Source organism: Diceros bicornis, chromosome 37 (genome assembly GCF_020826845.1).
Source record: "Diceros bicornis minor isolate mBicDic1 chromosome 37, mDicBic1.mat.cur, whole genome shotgun sequence".
NCBI classification, from domain to species: domain Eukaryota; kingdom Metazoa; phylum Chordata; class Mammalia; order Perissodactyla; family Rhinocerotidae; genus Diceros; species Diceros bicornis.
The window spans coordinates 14,913,733-14,936,331 of record NC_080776.1 but is presented as its reverse complement, the minus strand read 5'-3'; the positions used below and the strand labels follow the sequence as shown (position 1 = coordinate 14,936,331).

Genomic DNA, 22,599 nt, shown 5'->3' with positions numbered 1-22,599 from the left:
CTAGTTAACTCTCTTTATTTCATCTAATCTTTCCTCAAACTAAGCAGGTACAACATTGAGGCAATAGAAAAGAACAATTAAAATGTTTATCACATACTTATTGCCAGTTTATCTTCTCCACTGTATGATTTTTTAAAGATGCTATTACTGTATAAAATCCTAAAATAAAATAGTAAACGTATATTTTTAATGTGACAAAATTACAATTTTTAAAAACTAAATTATACTTTTCTTGGTATGTGATTTTTTTGTGTGTTTGTATACATCATTAAGAGATTTTATTCCCTACTCTGAAAAGCTGTTTTGCTACAAGTCCAGTTCATTTTTACTTCTATCCACAGGGAAGTCATAATCCCCTACTTAAATAGAAGCTGGTTACCATGGAAATCATTGTAATGCCACTGAATCAATATTTTGATTTTGCTGACATTTAATGTAAAAAGAAAAGACAGACTAAGATTTATAAAAGTCACTTTTCATCTTTGTTATAATTTTGATGGCTAGAAAAATTGTAAAGAAAACATATGCTCTGTAATGAACTCCAGTTAACTCACAACTATAACGAACTGAGAATTCATAAAAGAACAATCTACATATTTATACAATTTTGGCTTTGAGTACACACATACGCATGCAGGCATTTGGATTCAAGATTTTTTTCCCCATCTCCGAACTAAGCCCTGATTCTCTCTTATTGTTATTGAAGTCATAAGTTGGCAGAAGAAATTTGAATGTTTCCAGTTTTTTAATTGCCTTTTTATTAAGTGTTCTGAAGAGAAGGTGAAATTTGCATTGAGAATCATTCTTCTGTAGAAGTCGACCATTTCTGCACCACATCCTAAGAGTCCATCTGGTCCACTGACCATCCTCAAAGATGCACTACAGCTGAAAGCTCCTCAATCCACCGTTAGAGCTCCTTTTGCGGAGAGATGTTGAACTTGGACCTAGCGTTTAATAAGGCTCAATGCCCATCAAGTAGTTTTCCAAATCTAACTTAAGTCATTGCTGCTACTATAATTTAGTCACTGTCTCCTCTTCCGTCCTCAGAAGAAACAAAGATAATAGAGCTGCTGTCTTCTGTTTGATAACTAGCTATTTGGAGCCCTAAATCCTTAGATGTGAAGGGATCTGAAAGAGAATTATGAGCTTCTCTACCTCAGGAACTAGCTACCTAAAGCATCCCAAATGAATGGTAATTATCTCCTTTTTTTTTTTTTTTGGTGAGGAAGACTTGCCCTGAACTAATATCTTTTGCCAATCTTCCTCTTTTTTCTTGAGGAGATTGTCGCTGAGCTCACATCTGTGGCAGTCTTCCTCTATATTTTGTATGTGGGATACTGCCACAGCATGGCTTGATGAGCAGGGTGTAGGTCCATGCCGGGGATCTGAACCCATGAACCCTGGGCCGCCAAAGTGGAGTGCACAAACTTAACCACTATGCCACCAGCCAGCCCCTAGTTCCATCTTTTTCTTTTTTTTTTTTTTTTGGTGAGGAAGATCAGCCCTGTGCTAACATCTGCCAATCTTCCTCTTTTTTCTTTTTTCTGCTGAGGAAGATTGGCCCTGGGCTAACATCCATGCCCATCTTCCTCCACTTTATATGGGATGCCGTCACAGCATGGCTTGCCAAGTGGTGCGTCGGTGCATGCCCAGGATCCGAACCGGCGAACCCCGGGCCGCCGCAGTGGAGTGCACGCACTTAACCGCTTGCGCCACTGGGCCGGCCCCCCCTAGTTCCATTTTTAAGACGACTGAATTGCCACTCAAATGTTTCTGCTATGGGACAATCATCATGATTTTCCCCATGGGTTTACTATGGATACCCCAGGTCCTCCTCCCCTGAAGGGGGCTATTCTGAGGTGTGTATTTTACACTGCTTCCAGGAATATCTCCAGCAGCGTTACACTACTTGCTATCACACCTCTTACTGGCTGCTTTCCTTTTCTGTTTCATCTTTTCCCTCCCCTTCAGAGGGTTCTGTTATTCCCCTTTATTCTTGACTCATTCTAGATTACATTCAGACCCTCATCATTCAGAGACCGCAGTTCTAAAACAGTGATCTTCTTTGGCAAACAATCTAATGTAATTGATTATGTAGTTTTCTGGCAGTAAAAGCAGGAGAGAGGTGACTTCTGGAAAAAAGATCATGGAAAATAAACAGAAGTGAAAGGCACCATGTATCAATATCAGAGGAAACCTAAGAACAATATTTAAAATTTACAAAGGCAGATATCTAGGGCCCTTTAGTGTATTAACAAGTAAATGAAACACCTAAATTGTTTCTAAAAGCATCTCTGTGTTACAGGTTGAAGGACATACTGATGACCTTGAATCATGAGAAAAAAGGATCACATTTCTAATCTACTGTAAGGCAGCAGAGGAACAATCCAGTTACACAAATAACAGACAGACATACATCTTCATTGCAGTGCTATTCATCACAGCAGGACAAACTGGAACCAACCTAAATATTCATCAAGAAGATAATGATTAAAGTATTGTGAATACACTTCTCTCCTTAAAAATTGTGTTTCTTAACAAATTGGAAAATAGTCATAAGAAAATAAGTGAAAACACAAAACTCTACATACTATGATTTCAATTTTGTAAATATGCACACACAAACACGTTATTCATACATGCATTCTCACACACATGCACATACTCGCGACGTATTTTTGCATATATACGTAGTAGAAAAACTGAACCTAAGTGCAGATTTTCTTTGTAGAAAGGATGGACTAGCTCCATCTCCAGGCATTTATTTGTATTCTTCAGTATGCACTGAATCTTTTTGTTCTTTGCCTAACGGTGCTTGGGCAGCAATATGGGAGAAAGGAGAGAAGAGGGTAATGGAAGAGATGGAACATGCCTCATGGGCACACCTCATGGATTAGGTCTGATCTGCTGTGGGAAGATTAGACCAGAAGATGAGGGAGCTTTCGTTAGGGACTGGGGAGCCCAGGTGACAAAGAACTCTGCCCAGTTGAGGAAAGGATGGCCTGGCTTCCACTCTCTGCTGCACACCGCTGTGAAACTGGGTATACTGGGGGCTCAGGGAAGCCTGCTGTGGAGAATGTCAGGGACCGACAGGCTGGAAGAAAGACTATGGGAGCTGGCAGAGCCTTGCTCTCAAGCTGGCCACTGGCAGCACTGGGAACCTTGAAGTGTTTTCCACAACTAACAAACAAAAATCTGAATGGGCTCTTATCAAAGCATGCTTGAAACTACTCTCCCACCAAGGGACTGGCAGGGAAGACTCAGGAAACCTGAAACTTACTTATTCAAGTAAGGGCTAAAGAGCTGGTGAGATCTGAGGTTAACCTGACCTAATTTATTCATACACCAGCAAGGAGACTGAGACATACTTGAGTTGTTTATTTCATAGCTGAGGAAAAATACATGTATAGGTAGAAATTAGAGATAAAGATTGGAGACTGAAATATATACACACCCACGTATGTGTGTGTATATACTACAAGCGTACACACATACATGCATGAATTCATAAAATAAAGAATGATTATTTCTAAAGATGATCACAATTTTTTCTTCTGTATATTTTCCTGCATTACCAGGTTTCCCTAATACTCACATAGTACTTCTATAATTATAGAACTAATGTGACCAGGGAACCAGGCAAATTTGGGGTTACTGAGGATCTGATCAACAACTAACATGATTTGTTAAATGTTTTTCAGACAAGAAGAAACTATGTGATCTGTTTCCCAGAAATTGATGTCTCCCTTTCGCAGATGTTGCTATCTTGCAGAGAAATTTACATATTTGCAGCAAGAACCACCCCCCCCCCCAGCAGAATGTTCCAGCACCAAGTGTCCTAAAGTTACTTTAAACCCATTAGCATCTTAAATTCTCCTTTCTGGGAGGGTTGAAGCAGCCATTTTCAGATCATGCGATGTATGTAATAGCATATTTACCTGTTAAGCATGTGCCCTAAAGGCACACAGTTGTTACAAATAAACCTGTTATCCTCTGCTCTCTTGTGTATCAAGTCCCTACCATCCGAGAGACACTGCTTTGGGAGCTATCCCTAGTGTTCTCCATTGCTTGCACAAGCAATAAACCTTTTCTTCACCTACTTCTGCCTTGGTTGTGCTTTTCAGCTCCTCACTCATCAAGAGATGAACTCACTGAGTTTGGTTACAGTAATACTAAAAAAAGGAAGAAAACATACATTTTGGATATATTTCTAGGCAAAATTATTTCCTAATGATTCAAAACTTTAAGAGGATAAGAAAACTCAAATATTGCCTTCCCTTTCTGATGATACAAATTAAATATATTTTTCTGGGTGTCATTTGACAACATCCCAATAAATATACCCCACTCCCCCAGTTCTTCTTTTCTGGGACTTCTGGGAGATGGAGGCAGGATTATGTGACCCAGGGAGGAAGGCAGATGCTCATGTGAAATCTGAAATCTGTTTCTAGTGATGTAGGCATGGTGTGTGTTACCTTCGGTCCGCTCAGGGGCTTTCCCACTCTTACTGGCAGGTGTGCTGTTGACCGTCTCCGAGGATGTGCTCAGCTTGGTGCTGGGGTCTCGCTTGGGTTTGGGTGGTGGCTGTCTCCGGGAGCCACAGCTGCTGTCATCATCTGTGCCCCCAACCGAGTGCAGGGATTGCGACCTCACGGTAAAGCCACTGGAGCAAGGATGGGGGAGTCTGTCCTGAGGAGCAGGCATGGTCATGAATCCCATGCGGAAGTGTTTGCCCACGTAAGTGCCGTCGTGGCCCCGTCCCACTTCTCCACCTATGCTGTAAGAGAAAGGAGACCGAAATCCGTGAAGAGAAACGGAGCCAGGTGTGCAAGGTCACGGGTACAAGCATATTGATAATAGGCGATAGTTCATATTTTAACTTTAGATGGGTGAAGAAACATTTCCATTAGCATGAAAACATTCTATACTTTTGCATTAAATATGACAATAAAGCAAATATAACTTGATTATAATTAGAAATCCTAACACTTATTTCCAGATATTCTGGTATTCTGGTCTCTAGATACTCTCAAAATAGTATTCCAAAGAAAAAAATACTGCATCACACATTGCATCTTCAACTGATTTTCTTAGTTGGAGGTAAACTTTGTCAGTGGCGTATAAAGTAAACAAGAATTCCGTGACAATGACTCATGGACGGTCTTTCGACACATGACTGATGTCGAGTGGCAGCACCTAAGGCTCTCCTCCACTTCATCAAAATCATCCCTACTTCTACCTGGTTAATAAAGTGGGAAAAACAAAACAAGCAATGACAACAACAAAGGGGGGTTCCGTTACCAGATACAACAGAGAGAGAGAGAGAAAGGCAAGAAGGGGGACAGGAAGAGAGGAGGAGGCAAAGGAAGGGTAGAGGGGAGGAAAGGGAGGGAAGGAGGAAGGCAGGAAGGAAAAATATTTCCTTAAATCAGTGAAGGAATTGTCAACCTCTCTTAGTCCTGCAGAATCCTTCAGTTACACCAGAAACTTAGTTCTACTAATAAGCTAGCCTCACAGAATAAAATAGCAACATCTAATAAAGAAGTGTAGTTAAAATGTCATCTGATCCTGGGATAGTTCTAAATACCTCATAAATATTCAGAGTATGCGAAGTTTCTAAATGTAAGGTTCTTAAGTTTTACATAGGAAAGTTTGAACCAAAATTTGAACATATAAGAAATCTCAGTTTGGGGCCGACCCCATGGCTTAGTGGTTAAGTGCGCGCGCCCTGCTGTTGGCGGCCCAGGTTCGGATCCCGGGCGCGCACTGAGGCACCACTTCTCCAGCCATGCTGAGGTGGTGTCCCACATACAACAACTAGAAGGATGTGCAACTATGTCATACAACTATCTACTGGGGCTTTGGGGAGAAAAAGGGAAAAAAAAGGAGGAGGATTGGCAATAGATGTTAGCTCAGGGCCCGTCTTTCTCAGCAAAAAGAGCAGGATTGGCATGGATGTTAGCTCAGGGCTGATCTTCCTGACCAAAAAAAAAAAAAAAGGGAAATCTTAGTTTGAAGCTTAACTAATCATATAGTCAATGACTGTTGGGCCTTTCTCTATGTTATTAAATCAGAGTGAGTGCTTTATGGAGAGAAAGGGCATGAATGACAATGTAAAATTTTAAAAGACAGATTTTTCTAGAGTTTTCTCCATTTATGTTCATTCGTCAATAGAGAAAACAAAAAGAAACACTGTTAGAAATATTTGACAGATTTTCTCAGACATGCATGAATGGTAAAATGTAACTTTGAGTATATGAATTTTGGAAGCCTGTTGAGTCTACCTTTTCAGACAAGTTTATTCAGGCTTTTTTTTAACCTTAATTTTAAGTTGGCTTTGCATTTATAACACCATGGAATTCGAGGGAAAGTTTTGCAATTCTCTTTATTGTATCTTTCACATCGTTATAATGTTTGTCATAAATTTTACCTCCTAGTAGGAACAATAATGAGAAATGAGTTTTTTTGTTTGTGTTTTTGTTTTTTGGTGAGGAAGATATCCCTGAGCTAACATCTGTTCCCAATCCTCCTCTTTTTGCTGAGGAAGATTGGCTCTGGGCTAACAACTGTGCCCATCTTCCTCTACTTTGTATGTGGGATGCCTGCCACGGCATGGCTTGATAAAAAGTGCATATGTCCACGCCTGGGATCCAAACCTGTGAACCCCGGGCCGCTGAAGCAGAGTGCACAAACTTAACCACTACACCACCGGGCCGGCCCCAGGAAATGAGTTTTTTTTCTTCTCTTCAGTTGAGGACTTACGACAATTATATGACCAGTGTGGATAGAGCCAGAAAGGATTCAAGAACATGAGACGCTGATTCTAGCATTCAATTTTGATAAAACTTGCCACTCAATCAAAAATATTTTTACATTTATTTCATTTATTTCTGAATATTTTGAGTTGATATTCAGACACTAGATATACCATCTTTGCAAAACGAAATAAAGGTGGCTGGAAGCTCAGTGTACTAACCAGAGCAATGGATATCCAAAGCATGGATGAAATCAAAGAGATGGCTAAGTGGAGGTTTTCACATCCTGGTGGTAAGCAGTCTGTGTGATGGTTTCATGCGTTATATTTTCTGTGCTTTCTTAAGCACATCAATCAAGAAATAAACTAGAAGTTTACTCAAATGGAACGCTTTATGAAAAATCATTAAGAATTTAAGGTAGACTAGGGGAAGTGGAGGTGGGGGATGGGTGTGGTGGGATGGAAAGGTTTATCTTTCATTTGTGATGATTGTGGCCTTGATCTTTCTCATAGAAGATGAGATATTTGATCTCATCCAACTTTGCCTTCAATCATTTTGCATCCTCATGTCTTTTCCTTATTTCTGTTGCCGTATTATTGAACCAAAGGTACTTTAAGGATTTATTTAGGCAGTCATCTCACTCCCAGCAACATAGCCACATGAGGGGATTTCTGCATGTGTTAATACACACAGCCATTTATGAGACAGTTACTAGGAATAATTGTATCAGCAATTTCTCTGTTACTTTTGACCTAAATAGGGCCTACACCTTTTCCCAGACAGATAATTCGCTTTGTTGCTTCATTTCAAAATTACATTTTTCAGCATGAAACAATTTCACCTAACTCTCTATGCTTTTGTTCATTTATGTACATGTATACACACATACATACACACTCACTAATGCTTCTTCCAAAGAGAAATTCAGTATATGCTTCAAACAATAGTAGATGTCAGGTATAAGTTTAATTTGACCAGGCTGTGAATGCAGGATGAAGAAATGGGGCGAAGATAAGTTAGATACAAAGGCCATTGTCCAAGGCAAGGGTAAAGGTAAGCAATAAAGGTTATGGTACATCTAGGTTCAAGAGACCAGTAAAGACATTTAGTCTAAAGCAAATTGAAGAATGTAGAATTACAAATACAATTAATTCCTGACTTTACTATAGGAACACGTGAAGTTTTAAAAATACGCAGATTCCTGGACCATGCTAAGGACAGGTACTGAATCATATCTGTTGAATCAGAATTTTTGTAGGTATAGCCAACGAGGTTTGTGTTTTTAAAAATGATATCCAGGGGCCAGCCCAGTGGCACAGTGGTTAAGTTCATGCACTCTGCTTTGGTGGACCAGGGTTTGGTGATTCAGATCCCAGGCAGGGACCTATGCATTGCTTATCAAGCCATGCTGTGGCAGGCGTCCCACATATAAAATAGAGGAAGATGGACACGGATGTTAGCCCAGGGCCAATCTTCCTCAGCAAAAAGAGGAGGATTGACAACGGATGTTAACTCAGGGCTAATCTTCCTCACCAAAAGAAAGAAAGAAACAAACAAAAAACCGATATCCAGATTTTTCCAATTTAGCCAATCCAGAAACCCCGGAAACATTAAGAGCATTAGTTAGAACCATTAATGAGCAGATATCTGTTAGCTAGAAACAGCCAAGAAGACACAAATATCAGAAAGTAAGATAGATGGGACCTGCCAGAGACCAGGCAAAATATCATAGATAAGAAAATGTATATTGTATCAGTCAGATTTTGTTAGGTTATTCTGCAGTAACAAACAATCCCCAATTCTTAGCAATTTACAACAACAAAGGTTGATTTCTTGCTTGTATTAATTGGGTTGGCTGTGCATCAGCTGTGGCTCTGCTCTGCATGTCTTCTTCATTCTGGGATCTAGCTCCTACAGGGATATATTCTCATGGTAGAGAGAGAAGAAAACTCACTGAACCACACAATATCTCTTAAAGCTTCTGCTTATATTGGGCATATAATCTTTCACTCACATTCCATTGGCTAAAACCAGTCTTACAGCCAAACTTGATGTCAGTGGGGGTAGGGATAGATTCTCCTCCAACAGGAAAGCACTGCAAGTTACATGGAAATATGTGGGGATGCATAATCCTTTTAGAGGCAGAGGACCAAATACTGGTACAGCAGCTGTGGTATATGCCACTGAGATCTCCCTTCAAGAAAGAACTTGCCATGAGAAATGAAGTTAGCTATCAACCAATGACCATTGGGGAATTTTGCACTTCCTGTCCTCATAATTCTGGGCTCTACAGGGTTAGAGGTCCGGGTCACCAAAAGAGGCACACTCTTTCTAGAAGACACAGCAAGGGTCCCATTGTACAACAAGTTATAGCTGCCTCCTGGGCAATTTGAACTCCCTTTGTCTAGTGGCCATCAGGCAAGAAGACGAGTCTCCATTGCAGAAGAGATCATTGACCCTGATCAGCAGGAGAAGGCACGGCTGTTACATGATGGGGAGAAATAAAAACATGTGGAACCCATCTTGATACTCCCTTGCCCAACTGTTTCTTTGAAAGGTCACATGTGGCAACCCTGGCCTTATAAGGTTTGATTACCATGGGTTTCAACCTCTCATGAGAGAGGGATTAATCTCATCACCAAGTAAGCCACTGAGACCAACAGAGGTGTTAGCTGAGGGTGAGAGTGAGGTGAATTTAGAATAAATGTTGGAGGAGGGAGATAATGAGTATCAGTTGCAGCCCTCATATAAACTCCAGTGATGAGAGCTATATTTTATTGCACTAATTCTCTCCTTGTAAGGTTCACCTCAGGAAGAGTCCCATGGGAGCTATGAAAGAGCTGTTTTCCCAAACCTGGAGAAGAGCATCTGCTGAGTGTAAGGGGTGAATTGTGCAGCCATGAAAGTTTGTGGCTCAGATTTCCCTCAAGAGAGAAACTTCTCTAAGGACAGCAGTTGGCTGACAGCCACAAGCTACAGAGTCTTCACATCTGGTAAAGGATTTTAGTCAAGACCACTCTGTCTCTGGACAGCTCCTATCCAATGGCTGAGCATGATGAGGTATGGGACCTGGCTATTTCTGCCCAGTGAAGTAGTCCTTTATGGGCAGTCTTTGTGTCTGAGTTTCCCTGTTGGGCTGGCCAAAACTTTCCCTAGCTACGCCATGGTCTGAGGCTCTTTCTAGCCAATCATTTTTCCTTCCCCCTCTCCTTTCACAGGTGTCACACTGCATTGTGGCGGGAGGCTTGTCCTGCCTATACCTGTTCCCTCTCCCTCCCAGGCATCCTCCTCAATAAATCTCTCACACTTTTAACCCTATCTAGCGGGGTGTCTGCTTTCTGAAGGCATGAACTGACATACTTGGGAACAATCATACAACCCATGACATTCAGAAACCAAAGAAGAAGGAAAACAAAGCCTAAAAACAAACACGAGACCCAAGAAATAAGAAATGCCTGTGAAAATAGGTCATTCTCTTGCTTCAGACTGAGCATTTAAAAGGTGGTTGGAGAGGTAGAACCAACTCCACTATAGGAACAACTTGGCTTGAAGTGAAAGTTATGTGGGCTGAAGAAAGAGTCTTTTTGCACTAAGACTCTAACACTCAAGATAGATTAAGCCTGACACATCTCATGTTATAAAAATAAAAATAAGTTTCATAATCCTGAATTTAAACAAGTATGCTTTTTTCTCACAAAATGAAGGCAATCTTGCAAGATCTAGTTGTCTTTTGGTTAGTTTTTCTATTATAAAACACAAAAAAATAATGTATTGCTTAAGTCTAGGGGAGTTGTTTTCCAACAAATAATGGCTAAAGTATTTGTAAACTTCTCCCCCAAACAAGTTATTGGCTAATGGACATGCCTGGACATTTGTGCCCTAGAATCACTGAGTTGTAACCTCCATCCCCAGCTCTATCATTTAGCAACTGTACTTTAGCTACCAATTCCTAAGACCATTTCTTTATCTGTTCAATAGTAGTACTGGCCTCATGGAATTGTTATCTAGTTCACATGAAATATTACATATGTAGAACTTAGTGCAGAGTCTGATATATACTATGTAGTCAATGATTTTAGCTTTAAAATTCCTACTTTTTGTCCTGTCGTCTTTTTTTTTTTCCTTCCCTGAGGAAGATTCACCCTGAGCTAACATCTGTTGCCAATCTTCCTCTATTTTGTAGGTGGGTCACCTCCACAGCATGGCTGCTGCCAAGTAGTGTATGTCTGCGTCCACGAACTAAACCCAGGCCACCAAAGTGGAGCATGCTGAACTTAACCACCAGGCAATGGGGCCAGACCCCAAGTCCTGTCCTCTTGAATTTTGTTTATGGGATCATCTTTTGCATTGGAAGGCCATGTCTTTAAAGGGTGGTATATAGTATCACGTAACCTCAAAAAATTGTGCACAAAGTGAAAACAAAAGCCTACATTTAACTCCAAGTATCAAGATAATCCAGGCAACTATAGTCCTCATGCTCTTCACTTTCTTCAATACTTGCTTCAATTTTTCAGAGCACCTGTTGATCAGGACTGAGAAAGAAAGATGCATGACAAGAACTTCAAAACTGCTTTGACAAGGCTATTAAACAGAGATTGTTATTTGTCTTGCTATCTTCTTGAAAATCCATCAGCATTAATATTGTGTGTCTTCTTCTGAGAACTACTTTCTTTCAGAGATGAAAACACAACCCCTGAGAAGGGTGAACTACCAAGGTGAGATGTCATCTCTAAAAGTGACAGAGTTGTAGCTTCTGTGTTTAATTTTGAAACAAACATGCCAATATGTCACAGTAGAGTCTTCCTTAGGAATCATCGGGAAAAAACAGAATTCCATTCCACATATACCTCCTCTTTCAAGCATATCTAGGAAGTTGAGATACAGACTGCTGGGTTACCTAGGAGAGTGCTTGCTTGGATATTTTTTTTTCTGGAACAATTCTCTGAATCTGAACTCAAAAATCCATCCTTGACACTGATGTGTAATCCGGTGTATTTCTGCCTTTGCAAACTTTTGAGCAACCTGGAATTTTTCTGTTGATTTTTCAAGAAGATATATCTATCTGGTATTAGGGGAAGGGCACATTCAACCATAAAGTAAATGAGGAAAATCTGAAAGGGACATGGAGGCTACAGCTGGAAAGGAGATAATGAAATGTGCCTGTGGACGAGTTGACTACTGTCAACTACTAACTTATTCAGACCTCCATGTCAGGCATTTTACAATGAATGACTAAGAGGAAATCAATATTTACACTTTATTCCTTAAAATTATAACTTAAAAAGTTTGTATTTGATGCTGCCTCCGTCTTGTTTTCTCTCCAGATACACAAGGCCATATGCCAACCCTGTGCTGCCCAGTGAGCCCCTCCACGCCACCCCACCAGAGGGCTCCTGTTCCAGAACTTGCCCCTTTTCTCCTTCAACATTGGCCTCTTCTAGCTGTCGTTTCCATGTAAAGCAATCAATGCCTGTGAAAAATTGGACATAGAAAGAGCCAAGAGATTACTGTGTTACATCTTTTTGCTTTTTGACAGGTATTATGCCTCAACCCAAAGTCAGACTTTTAAGAGAGAGGCATAATTAATTACATCTGCTGCAATTTTTGGCAAATGGAACTCGTCATACAATTCATAAAGGCCTGTCATCTATTCATGAAGTGGATGTTCCCATCCATTCACCTTGAGCTTCCTAAGGACGGGTAGCCTGTCTTCTCACTCACTGTGATAGTCACTAGCACATTGTAAATGCTCCAACATATTTGTTTTATGAAGGAAAAATGAAGAAAGAAAGGAAGTCCACTTTGGAGATAGCCAGATAGAGAGCTTAGTTAGAGAATTTCGTGCACATCTGTCATTTGTGCTTCCCAGGGATTCCTTCTCCCTACTCCTGGCCATGGAAATTCCTGTATGGAGACCAGTCTCCTTCCTCTCAGTCCAGCTCAGACCCAGCCAATCAACCACTAGATCCCTGTGGCCACTACAACTATTGCAGGGACTGGCAAATGCCTCAAGTCAGTCTAATCAGAGTAAATCCTGGGTATTGTGTAGAAACCCAGACTCACCTCATCCTTCCTGCCACCACGAAGGGAGGTTAGTGGGACCAGGTCTGGGGCATTGTAGAAGACCTGGATTTAGTTATTTCTGCAGCTACATCAATCCTAGGACCCTTCAGTTGTGTCACCTACTAAATTCCATCTTGTTGAAGTCAATTATAGTTGAGTTTTCTGACACTTATATTGGAAAAAGTCCTAAAAAAATTCAGTATAATGCAGTGGTTACTAAATAAGTACTATTGGCTAACTTATGTCAGAAAATGCAATTGAGGTCAGGAAAGGACCAGAGTAGGAAATGACTGCATCATACTTATATATTGCTTAAAAATATCCTTCCTATTTAATACTATAAATGGAAATAACTAACTGCCTTATGCGTTTGCCCCGTATATGTATTTTCAATCACGCGGTGTATTTTGATGTGGAATCTTTGCTCCAGTAAAATTAAACTGTGCTCATATTTTCTTCCAAATTGTTCACTCACCATTACCCTTAATGTCTTCCCTGAGCCCCACTTGCTCATTCAAAACCATAATCTGTGGATTTCTTGCCTTAGGCTCAAACATTCATTTTTACCACTTCATATCCTCAATGATATCTATTTTCTACTTTTGTGCTCCTAATATCTTAACGTTCCTAGATTTTTTTTCAGACATCAATTTCCTGTGTCTGACTGTTTATTGATGCTTCTTGGATATCAAAGTCAAGTGTTAAAAACGGAATCTTTATATACCTTTTGATTAACTGCTGTGGAGAACTATTATAGAAAAACAAAATAAAACAACAGAAAAAAAACTGTCCCAAAGAGAGAGAACCCAGTTTCCATTCTCTCCAGACGTTATACTTAAAATTGATATTCTTAAGCATCAAGTATGTTATTTTTCATTGCTAGGGTATTTCAACTCTGCCTAAAATTTGATGTCTTAGAAAAAACATAAGTATGTAATCAAAGATTGATTAGCTATCTAATTTTAGGTAAGAGACATACTTTCTGAGACTTGATTACTCTTATCTTTGCAATGGAGGAAATACTTTCCAGGATCGTTGTAAGAAATTAAAAGTAGATTCAAAATTTCAAAAGCACCTAGCAAAGTGGCAGTACAAGTAGAGGCTAGACAAATATTAATTTACCTTTTCTACCTTCCTGGTTTGCCATGCAACTCTGTACCAATATTTATCTTTCCATTCCCAGCTGTAAAACAGGCATTTTAATAGTAAGTTTCCACCTTATAGCACCATAAAGGAAAACATACTCTAACAATATAAATGCATTTTGCTTATTTTTGTAAGAGGGCTTTGACAGTAATTGTCAGGCAATATACTTCCAAATCCGAATTAGGAAAAAAAAATCTTGCTTGAAAGTGAAGGAAAAAGAACAAAAATAAATAATTTATTCATTCTGCTATAATTATTAGTTGGGCAATTATAATATAGAGTTGGGCAAATCTATGAAATGGTTATGGTTATTTCTGTCAAACTCCATGATAATTCAAGACTATTATGAAAGTTAGAGCTTAAGAAAATCATGCCTAGGGAGTTATCCTTGAGAAACAACTACGGCATTATTCATCACAAAGTGCTTATTGCCAAGTTTCAGGTTGATATTGCTGCCCATTAATATGATGCTTAGTCATAATAAAGTGAAGAGGGTAGAGCCAGGAGTAGAGAGACTTTTTTTAACCTTTATCAAAGTTCCTTTTATTCAGTTCTGAGTTTCTAAAGAGGCAGGACTGAAATATAAGGCTTATTAAAGCCAGAAAAAATTCTATGGAACATCTTTAAGAGACTTATTTTTACTTGAAATATGACAAGTGCTCTTAAGATTAACATATGTTATTATCTATGGTACTTTAGAATCTAAAATTGAAACATTCCTTATTTCTACACATAAGACTTCTCTAGTCCTTGAAGTGTCATGGCTTGAAGAAGAGAGGGTATACGGAAAATTCAAATCAAATCATGATATTCAGATTCAAGTTAGAATATAGTTTACAGAAGTTCACATCGTGGGAGATCTTTTCCAAAAATTCAACAAAAGAATGGGAGGTTCTGGAAAATATATTTTTTTTGTGTCTTCAAAACTGACATAAGGTTTGAATATGGCTTGAGAACATGCCAAGTTTTTACAAATGAGTTTAGCTAACCATATGTGGCTCATTTTTTCAACCTAGAAGTAGAAGCTAGAAATACAGAATGTTAACATATAATGGCCTTGAACTTCCTGACTAGAAGGGGCTAACATAATGCCAGGTTAAATTATAATAATTGGTTTGGCTTTCTAAAGGTATAATTTTTATGGAGGAAGCAACAGCTATCCATGTAGAGGCATTTAATTCATTTGCTCACTATTTAGTCACCAAATATCCAAGTGCCTACTCTTTGTTGTGCAGTGACCAAAGCAGAATGGTCAGCGTCCTCGCAGAATCATAGACTATGGAACCAGCATGATTTCAGCACCACATGATCATATGTTCTCTTAGAGGAAGCACCAGGCAGGTGCAGTGGAAGATTAAGTCCTGGGGCGCTGACCACAGCTGAGAGTCTGGGAAGTCCCATGGGAGGAAGTGGCTTTTCAGCTGATGTGGAGCATGAGTAAGACTTAATCAGATTAGGGAAAGAAGTGGGGAGAAGAGAATTTGTGTGCTGACCGCCAGGATCTAGAGAAACTGAGAAATTACAGAAGTATTTGGGCAGAACTTGATTGGACCTTTATATCTTGTATTTCCAATGACCAGAACAATGTTTGGCTCAAAAAGGGCACCCAATAAGTATTTATCAAATAAATGAATGGGCAAATGTATGACTGGGACTAGTTCAAGAATAATTCTCAACTTTCTTAAGCACCAGGATGGATGATAGTGTTATTTAACGATATTCTGCTCTATTTCTCCTTTCCTTCAGTTACCATTTCTAAACTTATGATGAAGGAAAAAGGAAAAACATCTGTGAATACTCACACACTGTTAATTCTTCTCTTTGTTACAGGATTTAATAATCTGAATGCAAGGATCAGCTTAATCCCCTCCTCTCCACCTCCACTGGCCTGCTTTGGTTTAGGCACTCATCATTTCTTGGCTAAATTAATGCAGTTGCCTCTGAGCTGATCTTTTCCCACAGTGCTCCCAGATTTATCCTGTAAATGCAGATTTGCCATGTCACTCTCTAAATTAAAACCCTTTGATAGCTTTTCCATTTCTTCAGACTAAAAATCCAAACTTTGATGTGACACTCAAGGTCTTTTAAGATTTGGATCCTGTACCAAGTCTCAGCTGCAACAGTTTCCCTCCTTGATCTTAAGATTCCTCTGATGTAACATGTTTCCACATTAATTATGTTCCAGATTGTTGATTCAGAGATAAATTTCATGACCGACCACACGAAAAGGGTGGCAATGAGTCTTGAGGACACAGAAGGGTTAAACTGTGACCTCAGTCAAATAGTCACGCTGTTCTCTTTTCCTGAACTTCTTCCTTTGGCTAAACCATATTTTAGGACTGCATTCAGATGTGGTTTCTATGAGGTAGCCTTCCATTATTAGCCAGGCTTTCTCAAGGCTGAACTCAATGCCCCTCCTCAGGGCTATTTTGGGCTCTGTGCTTCTCCATATCAAAGCACCTCCTTTATGACACTCTACAGCTGTCATCTGTGAGTTGATCTCCTCTACTGGTTTGTGAGCCCCTTGAGGGGCAGGCCATGAATTATTTGCAGCAAATGGAAAGTAGGTAGGGATAATGGAAGAGAAGGAAAGATATGACCTGTGAAAAATTGCTAGATATTTTCAGAACCTTTCTCTTTTTTCTTTTGACGTAGGCATTCTCAAACTACCAGTGGAAAGAAAAGCTACAATAACACTGTGAGACTCAGGTACGATTATCCAATAATTATTTTCAGCGTTGAAACAAAATAGAGTCTACTAATGGCTACCTGTCATATTGTTTGTAGATTATTTAGTTGCCTGAGTTAACACCGTAGAAGCCTCTAAACTAATTTTTATTTAACAAATCCCTGGATTACATCTAATTCTTTAAATTTTAAAACATCTTGATTAACAGTCATGGCATTCTGAATACCCAGAGCCAACAGGCTACTCTCTGGCATGCCCACACCCTTCTGCTCTGGAGACTGAATTGTAGTTGTATGCTTGTGAGAGTCAGTTAGGTTTGCTCTCAAATCTGCTTATGTCAATTTCATTTGTTGCTGTAATTATATAATTAAATATTTCATAAAGTAAAGAAATATGAGTGTGAAAAATCAATGAGAATTTCTCTGAAAACTCTAATGAAAAACTCTGTTGATTGCTTTGAAGATACTCAGCAAAAGGAGGTTTGCTGAAAAAAAAAAGGTCTAGTAGGATTTGCTAAGATTAGGGTAAATCTGTTAAATCTAGAAGGACTCTGAACTATGTTTGTTTGTTTTGCCAAATGTCTTTAGAGTCTGGCTCTACTTTAAAGAAACTGAAACTAAATTAAAAAGTGAAAACTAATGGGCATGTTTTATGCATAAAGACTATATGGAATTCCAATTAGGGAAAACACACAAATAAAAGACTGTATTTCAAAATTTGGCAAACAATGTGTACTTACAACTTTAGATTTTAAAAGACTTTTATATGTGTTTATATGTTTCTCTTTTTAATATTTCTCCAATTTTTCTACATTTTGTTAAATCAGTCCCAATTGTGTTGGATCTTCTACTATAAATAAATCAACCAGCAAAGAGCCTGGAACATAGTATAGGCTCAATAAGCCTCAAAAAATGTGGATTTCATTCTTCCCTACCAAAAAAAAAAAAAAAAATTAGCACCAAAGACTCAAAGATAGCTGATTCAAAGGGATTTATTTTAGAGATAGCCATTGACTTAAAGAGAAGTCAAATTTTCCTTCAAGAATTGTGTACAGTCAAAAAAATCATAAAAAAGATCACGGAAAATTATTTGAACAATTACATCCTTAAAGCACTTTGGAAATGGGCCCTGGAAGGAGAATACATTTTCCTAGTGGTGATAACATACAAAGCAATGCCTTGAACTCAGGAAAGAGCCAAACAATTCAAGAAAGTATCAGATGGCATACTCTTCAGTACCATTTCAGTATATTTTCTCTTCTGAGAAGTTACATATCAGTAGTTGGGTACCTAGTGACTTTCTGAGCCCAGACCATCATCTATGACAGTGCAGTAGATACTGACACCACTGGTGGAAGCTTCTGATATTGTTTGTGTGCAAAACTAGCAAAATATGCACTCCATTTTGCAGTTTGTATTATCCATAATATTGTCAGGAAGGAAATGGTATAGCCCAAAGTTATTTCTGGCATGAATTTTACAGCCATAAAAATGAGTTTTCCTTGAATCTGTAAAGCTCCCAAGTGCACAACCACCTATTTATTTACCTTTTAGAAGAGAGATGATACAGTTTGCCAAGCAAAATCAAAGGACTGGAATAAAAAAGCTTTAATGTCAGCTCTGTCTTAAATGTAAGACACTCACCCTTCCCAAATAATTGTAATATGCCCTTCTCTTGATAATAGCATCTTAAAATTTAATGGAATGATGTTCTAAGTTTCTTGGACAAAAGGAGATCTCGAAAACTTCATAGACAATTCCTATAGACGTAGACTATTTGAGCACAGTGACATGCCACTTGTAAAATATTCTGCTCAGGTCCCAGAAATATTTTGCAGTTTAAATAGAGTCATGGGGGTGAAAGGAAGAAATACGTCTCAGAGAGATCAGGAAATCCTAGACACGCATTTACAGAATCATTCTGAAAATGAGCTAGCAATGAATAAAAATACACTGTTGTTTCATCTTCCATATAAAACCCAAATTCATCCAATGTCTTTCTAAGTAACATTTTTAAATTGTCTGAATGTGCCTTGAGGTTACTGTCCTTAAAAATTAAGGTGACAATTTAGTTACAAAAGGTACGTACCTCATAATGACTGTTTCAAAGCTTTAAGACACCTCGATTTTGGTAAATCCAAACTCAGGACCTCAGCAGAGCATCTCAAGGTCTATTTCACTGAGAAGATTGTCGTCCTTCAATGAGAGGTCCTTGTGTCTTTCTCCTCTCCATCTCTGAATTTCTCTACATCATTAACTATAACCTTTCTCTGTTTTTCTGACTCCATCTGTCTCACCAGGACTTTTCTACATGCATTAATTCTTCTTTATTCTCCACTGGCTTATTCTCATCAGCAATCCAAAACATTCCAAACTTCCTTTAGGAACACTTTTCCCCTCAAACACTGGGGGGTTTCTGCCCCATCAATCTCATTCTTTCTCTCTTCCTTCCTTATACTCTCCCTCTCTTCCTTCCTCCTTCCCTTTCACTCTTGCTTCCTTCTTCTCTTTCATTCATTTATTAAATCATTCATTCATCTTTAATTCACAAACATTTACTGAGCATGTCTTTTGTGCCCCAAACATTGTTAGCTGCTAAGGATGCCCCTTTAAACAAGCTGTCAAATTCTCAAAAGTCTTGCCTCCCTATGGCTGTTCCACAAACCATGTGCTCTCTGTATCTGGTGTACTCTGACTTCTACCACCAAAGAGGCTACTGAAAAGCTTTTCTTAAAAGTCACCTTTTCCTTGCTAATTGCATAATCTGGGTGATTTTTTTTTTTCTCCATCTAAATGCTTACTGATCTCTTCAGAGTTGTTTTCTCTCTTCTAGACCCCAGCTTCTTTCTGGAATGTTCTTTTTTCCTTGGCTTCCTGATTTCATCCTATCCTATTTTTCATCTTTCTGATTGCTCCTATTGGTATCTTCACTGACTTCTCTTCTTGCCCCTTGTGTTTCACAGTTCTGTTTCCGTTATTCTCCTTTCTCTGTCTTGTCTTTGGCAAATATCAATTTTTAAGACTTTAACACTCTATCCTATTTACATGGTTCCTAAATCTATTATTGCACTGTTTCTTGCCTTCTGGAACATATATGTGCCCTCTCCCCAAAATGCTGGATATTTCCAAACGGATGTTCCTTTGAAACTCAAGGTCAGTATGTTCCTAAACAAACTCAGCATGGTCTCCCTGTTCCCTCTTTTGAAACTTTGTTTTCAATAGCATCATCATTCTCTTAGTCACAGAGACTTCCAAGTAATTTGACACCTATATTCTTCCTCTGTACACATTCAACTGGACAATAAATCCTTTCTCTTCTCCCTAGATCTCACATCTGTCTCTTATTTTCCAAACCATCTACAAGGCTTAAAAACTTTTGGTCTTGGCTACTAAATGATACCATTAGTTGAATTCTCTATCTCAGTTTTCCCCTACACTAATCATTAACCTGAAAAAATAGTGCTAACAAAGAAATAGGATTACCTCATTCCTCTTCTTCAGGGTCTTCAGGATTACCAAAATTAGAGTCCAGTTCCTCTGTAAGGCAATTTAGGCTTTGCACTATCTGGTCCAACTTCCTCTCCAGTCTTGTTGTAATATTACCCGCTCACATAATTCTGTCCCACTGAGGTTCTTTCCTCTTCAAACTACATCTCCATTTTTAAAAAATTTCAAGTGCATCAGGGCCTAAGTTGAATGCCACTTCCTCCCTGAATCTTTCATCAATACACTCTCTCCTCTCTAGCTTGAATTTCTTTTGTATTATTTGTTACTTTCTGTCTTATGTTATAGCTATTATATACCAACATGAGATTCTAGAATTTTTGATGCTAGGGATAAAATTTTGTACATTCGTTTATCTCCCATGGCATTTGGTGTGCATCTTTAAGCATAAAAAATAACATGTATATGTTTGGGGATTTAAATTAAATGTATACATTAATTAAAAGGAATATATACTTAATTATTTAACTCATTATTTCCATGTATATATTAAATTAAAGGGTTACAACTGTCTAGAAATTTTGTTTCACTAAAATAAATCTGGTAGACCAAATTTTTTTTAAATAGAAGTTTAGTTTGGAAGGAAGTAAAGAGATAAAGTGAAATATAGAGAATAAATACATTATGTCATCCAGAAATCCCCAACCTCTAAAGAGAACTGAGCTCAAGATCCACAACTGAATAGTCAAGCAACCTTTTTTCCAGGAAGTACCTGCCCAGTGGAAAAAATCTATAATCTCTGCATCTATAGAAAAAGACCCTATAGATCTCTCTCACACACACACACACACACATACACGCACACACCCTAGTTAGGAGATTCTACTTCTAGCTCTGCTCCTAAATCATATGACCACTGAGGAATTCATTTCCAAATAGATTCATTCATCTCTCAAATGGAGTAGTAATACATTACTCAATGATCCCTCAGAATATTTGTGAGATTAAAACGAGAATGTAAAACAAAATCAGGTTATATTCATGAAGTGTTTTTCCTGTTTAACAACAAAAACCATTTCACAAATCTTTCTATTGAACGCACTACCTTGGCAAACTGATAAAGCTGAGAACTGCACTCCTTGGCATTGTTGAAGTCCATTTAAAAAAAAAAAATTCATGCCTGCAGTTCTAAAAACCAACCTTCCATCTGTCATCCATAGAATCAGAGTGACATGGAAATGTGAATCACTAGAGATACTGCTTATGAACAAAATAGTCATTCATAGATGCATTACTTACTCTAAATGGAGTGGCCAATGTGCTGTCTTTATGCATAACAGGTTGCACATCTGCTTAATGTGCACAAATGTAATAACGTGATAGACTGAAATATAGATGCCGTAGACTGCCCACACGGAGACCAGAAGCTTGGCTCCCTGTTTTACTACAATGACTTTCCGGGAACAACTCACTTTCCCTGATTGGTTTCCTTTAAACAAAATAATTGAATCTAATGCTCTGTGTCAATGCCAGCACTTGGATTATGAGCTTTATGGTCCAACCCTTAGGGGCTTCAGGGTCTGGTGTTAAAATTTGCCTTTGATCAAACCTCATCCTCTCCTCCACATCTTTATTCATAACAAATTAGAAGCTATTATCACAACATATTAGCGACAGTTTTAATGCCCACAGTGAGTTTTAAAATAAAAAGAAACAATTTCCCTGTTATACTGGATGCAGTATCTTATCCTCATTATAATATTTTTCATCTGTTATTTGTTGCATGTGACAGCACAATGAGCTGGTGCTGTACAATCATGAAAGATACACACCCCTCAGGGTTTACAGTTTAACGGCGAGCACATTTAAATTTAAGATTTACCCTATTGAAATGAACCCATCTTATGCAGATCTAAGGGAACCGGGGAAATATGACTTCTTGGCTGCCTTATTGAGAAGGGAGTTTCTTATTTACTGAACAATGGTTCAACTTAAGGAGGACAATTAACTTAATGATTCTCTGACAAAGGCTGTTCCCCCCCCTCCCATTTATAACTGTCATTTGGGGGCTTCTGTTTCAGTTTTCTCTTAAAGAGTTTGCAAACCTTGGAAAATACAGGATTTGAATCCAGATTGGAATCACCAAGAGATTTTCATTGCAACTCATTTAGTTTAAAAAATGGAAGATGAAAACGTGTAAGTTTTAGGCTAATTGAGGAATACACGAGACACAGTGTTAAATATACACACATTCCCTGGTCACTCAATTTCTTGAAATCTTCTCCTCAAAGATATCTTTATTCTTTCTCTCTCAGCCACCATCTTGTGGTCATAACCTGGACCTGTTGATTACCAATAACTTCTCCCCTTTCATAACCTCAATTTTAAGCATCTGTATCGTTGGCTACCAACACTTGTCTTTCTGGCTCACTACCTCTGTTTGCTTAACCTCAAGTCTCCTTTGACACTTCTTTGGAACTTCCTACCCATCGGTCTTGCAATC

General features: G+C 38.6%; 1 protein-coding gene across 1 annotated transcript in view; it reads right to left on the bottom strand.

Annotated features, from left to right (window-relative positions):
• The window catches only part of NYAP2 (neuronal tyrosine-phosphorylated phosphoinositide-3-kinase adaptor 2), a 248,081-nt gene that overhangs the window by 146,846 nt on the left and 78,636 nt on the right, over positions 1-22,599 (bottom strand). Inside the window, exon 2 of the mRNA XM_058533478.1 lies at positions 4,476-4,777. Within this exon, the coding sequence (XP_058389461.1) occupies positions 4,476-4,777 (302 nt within the window). The remainder of the gene's footprint in view (positions 1-4,475; positions 4,778-22,599) is intronic.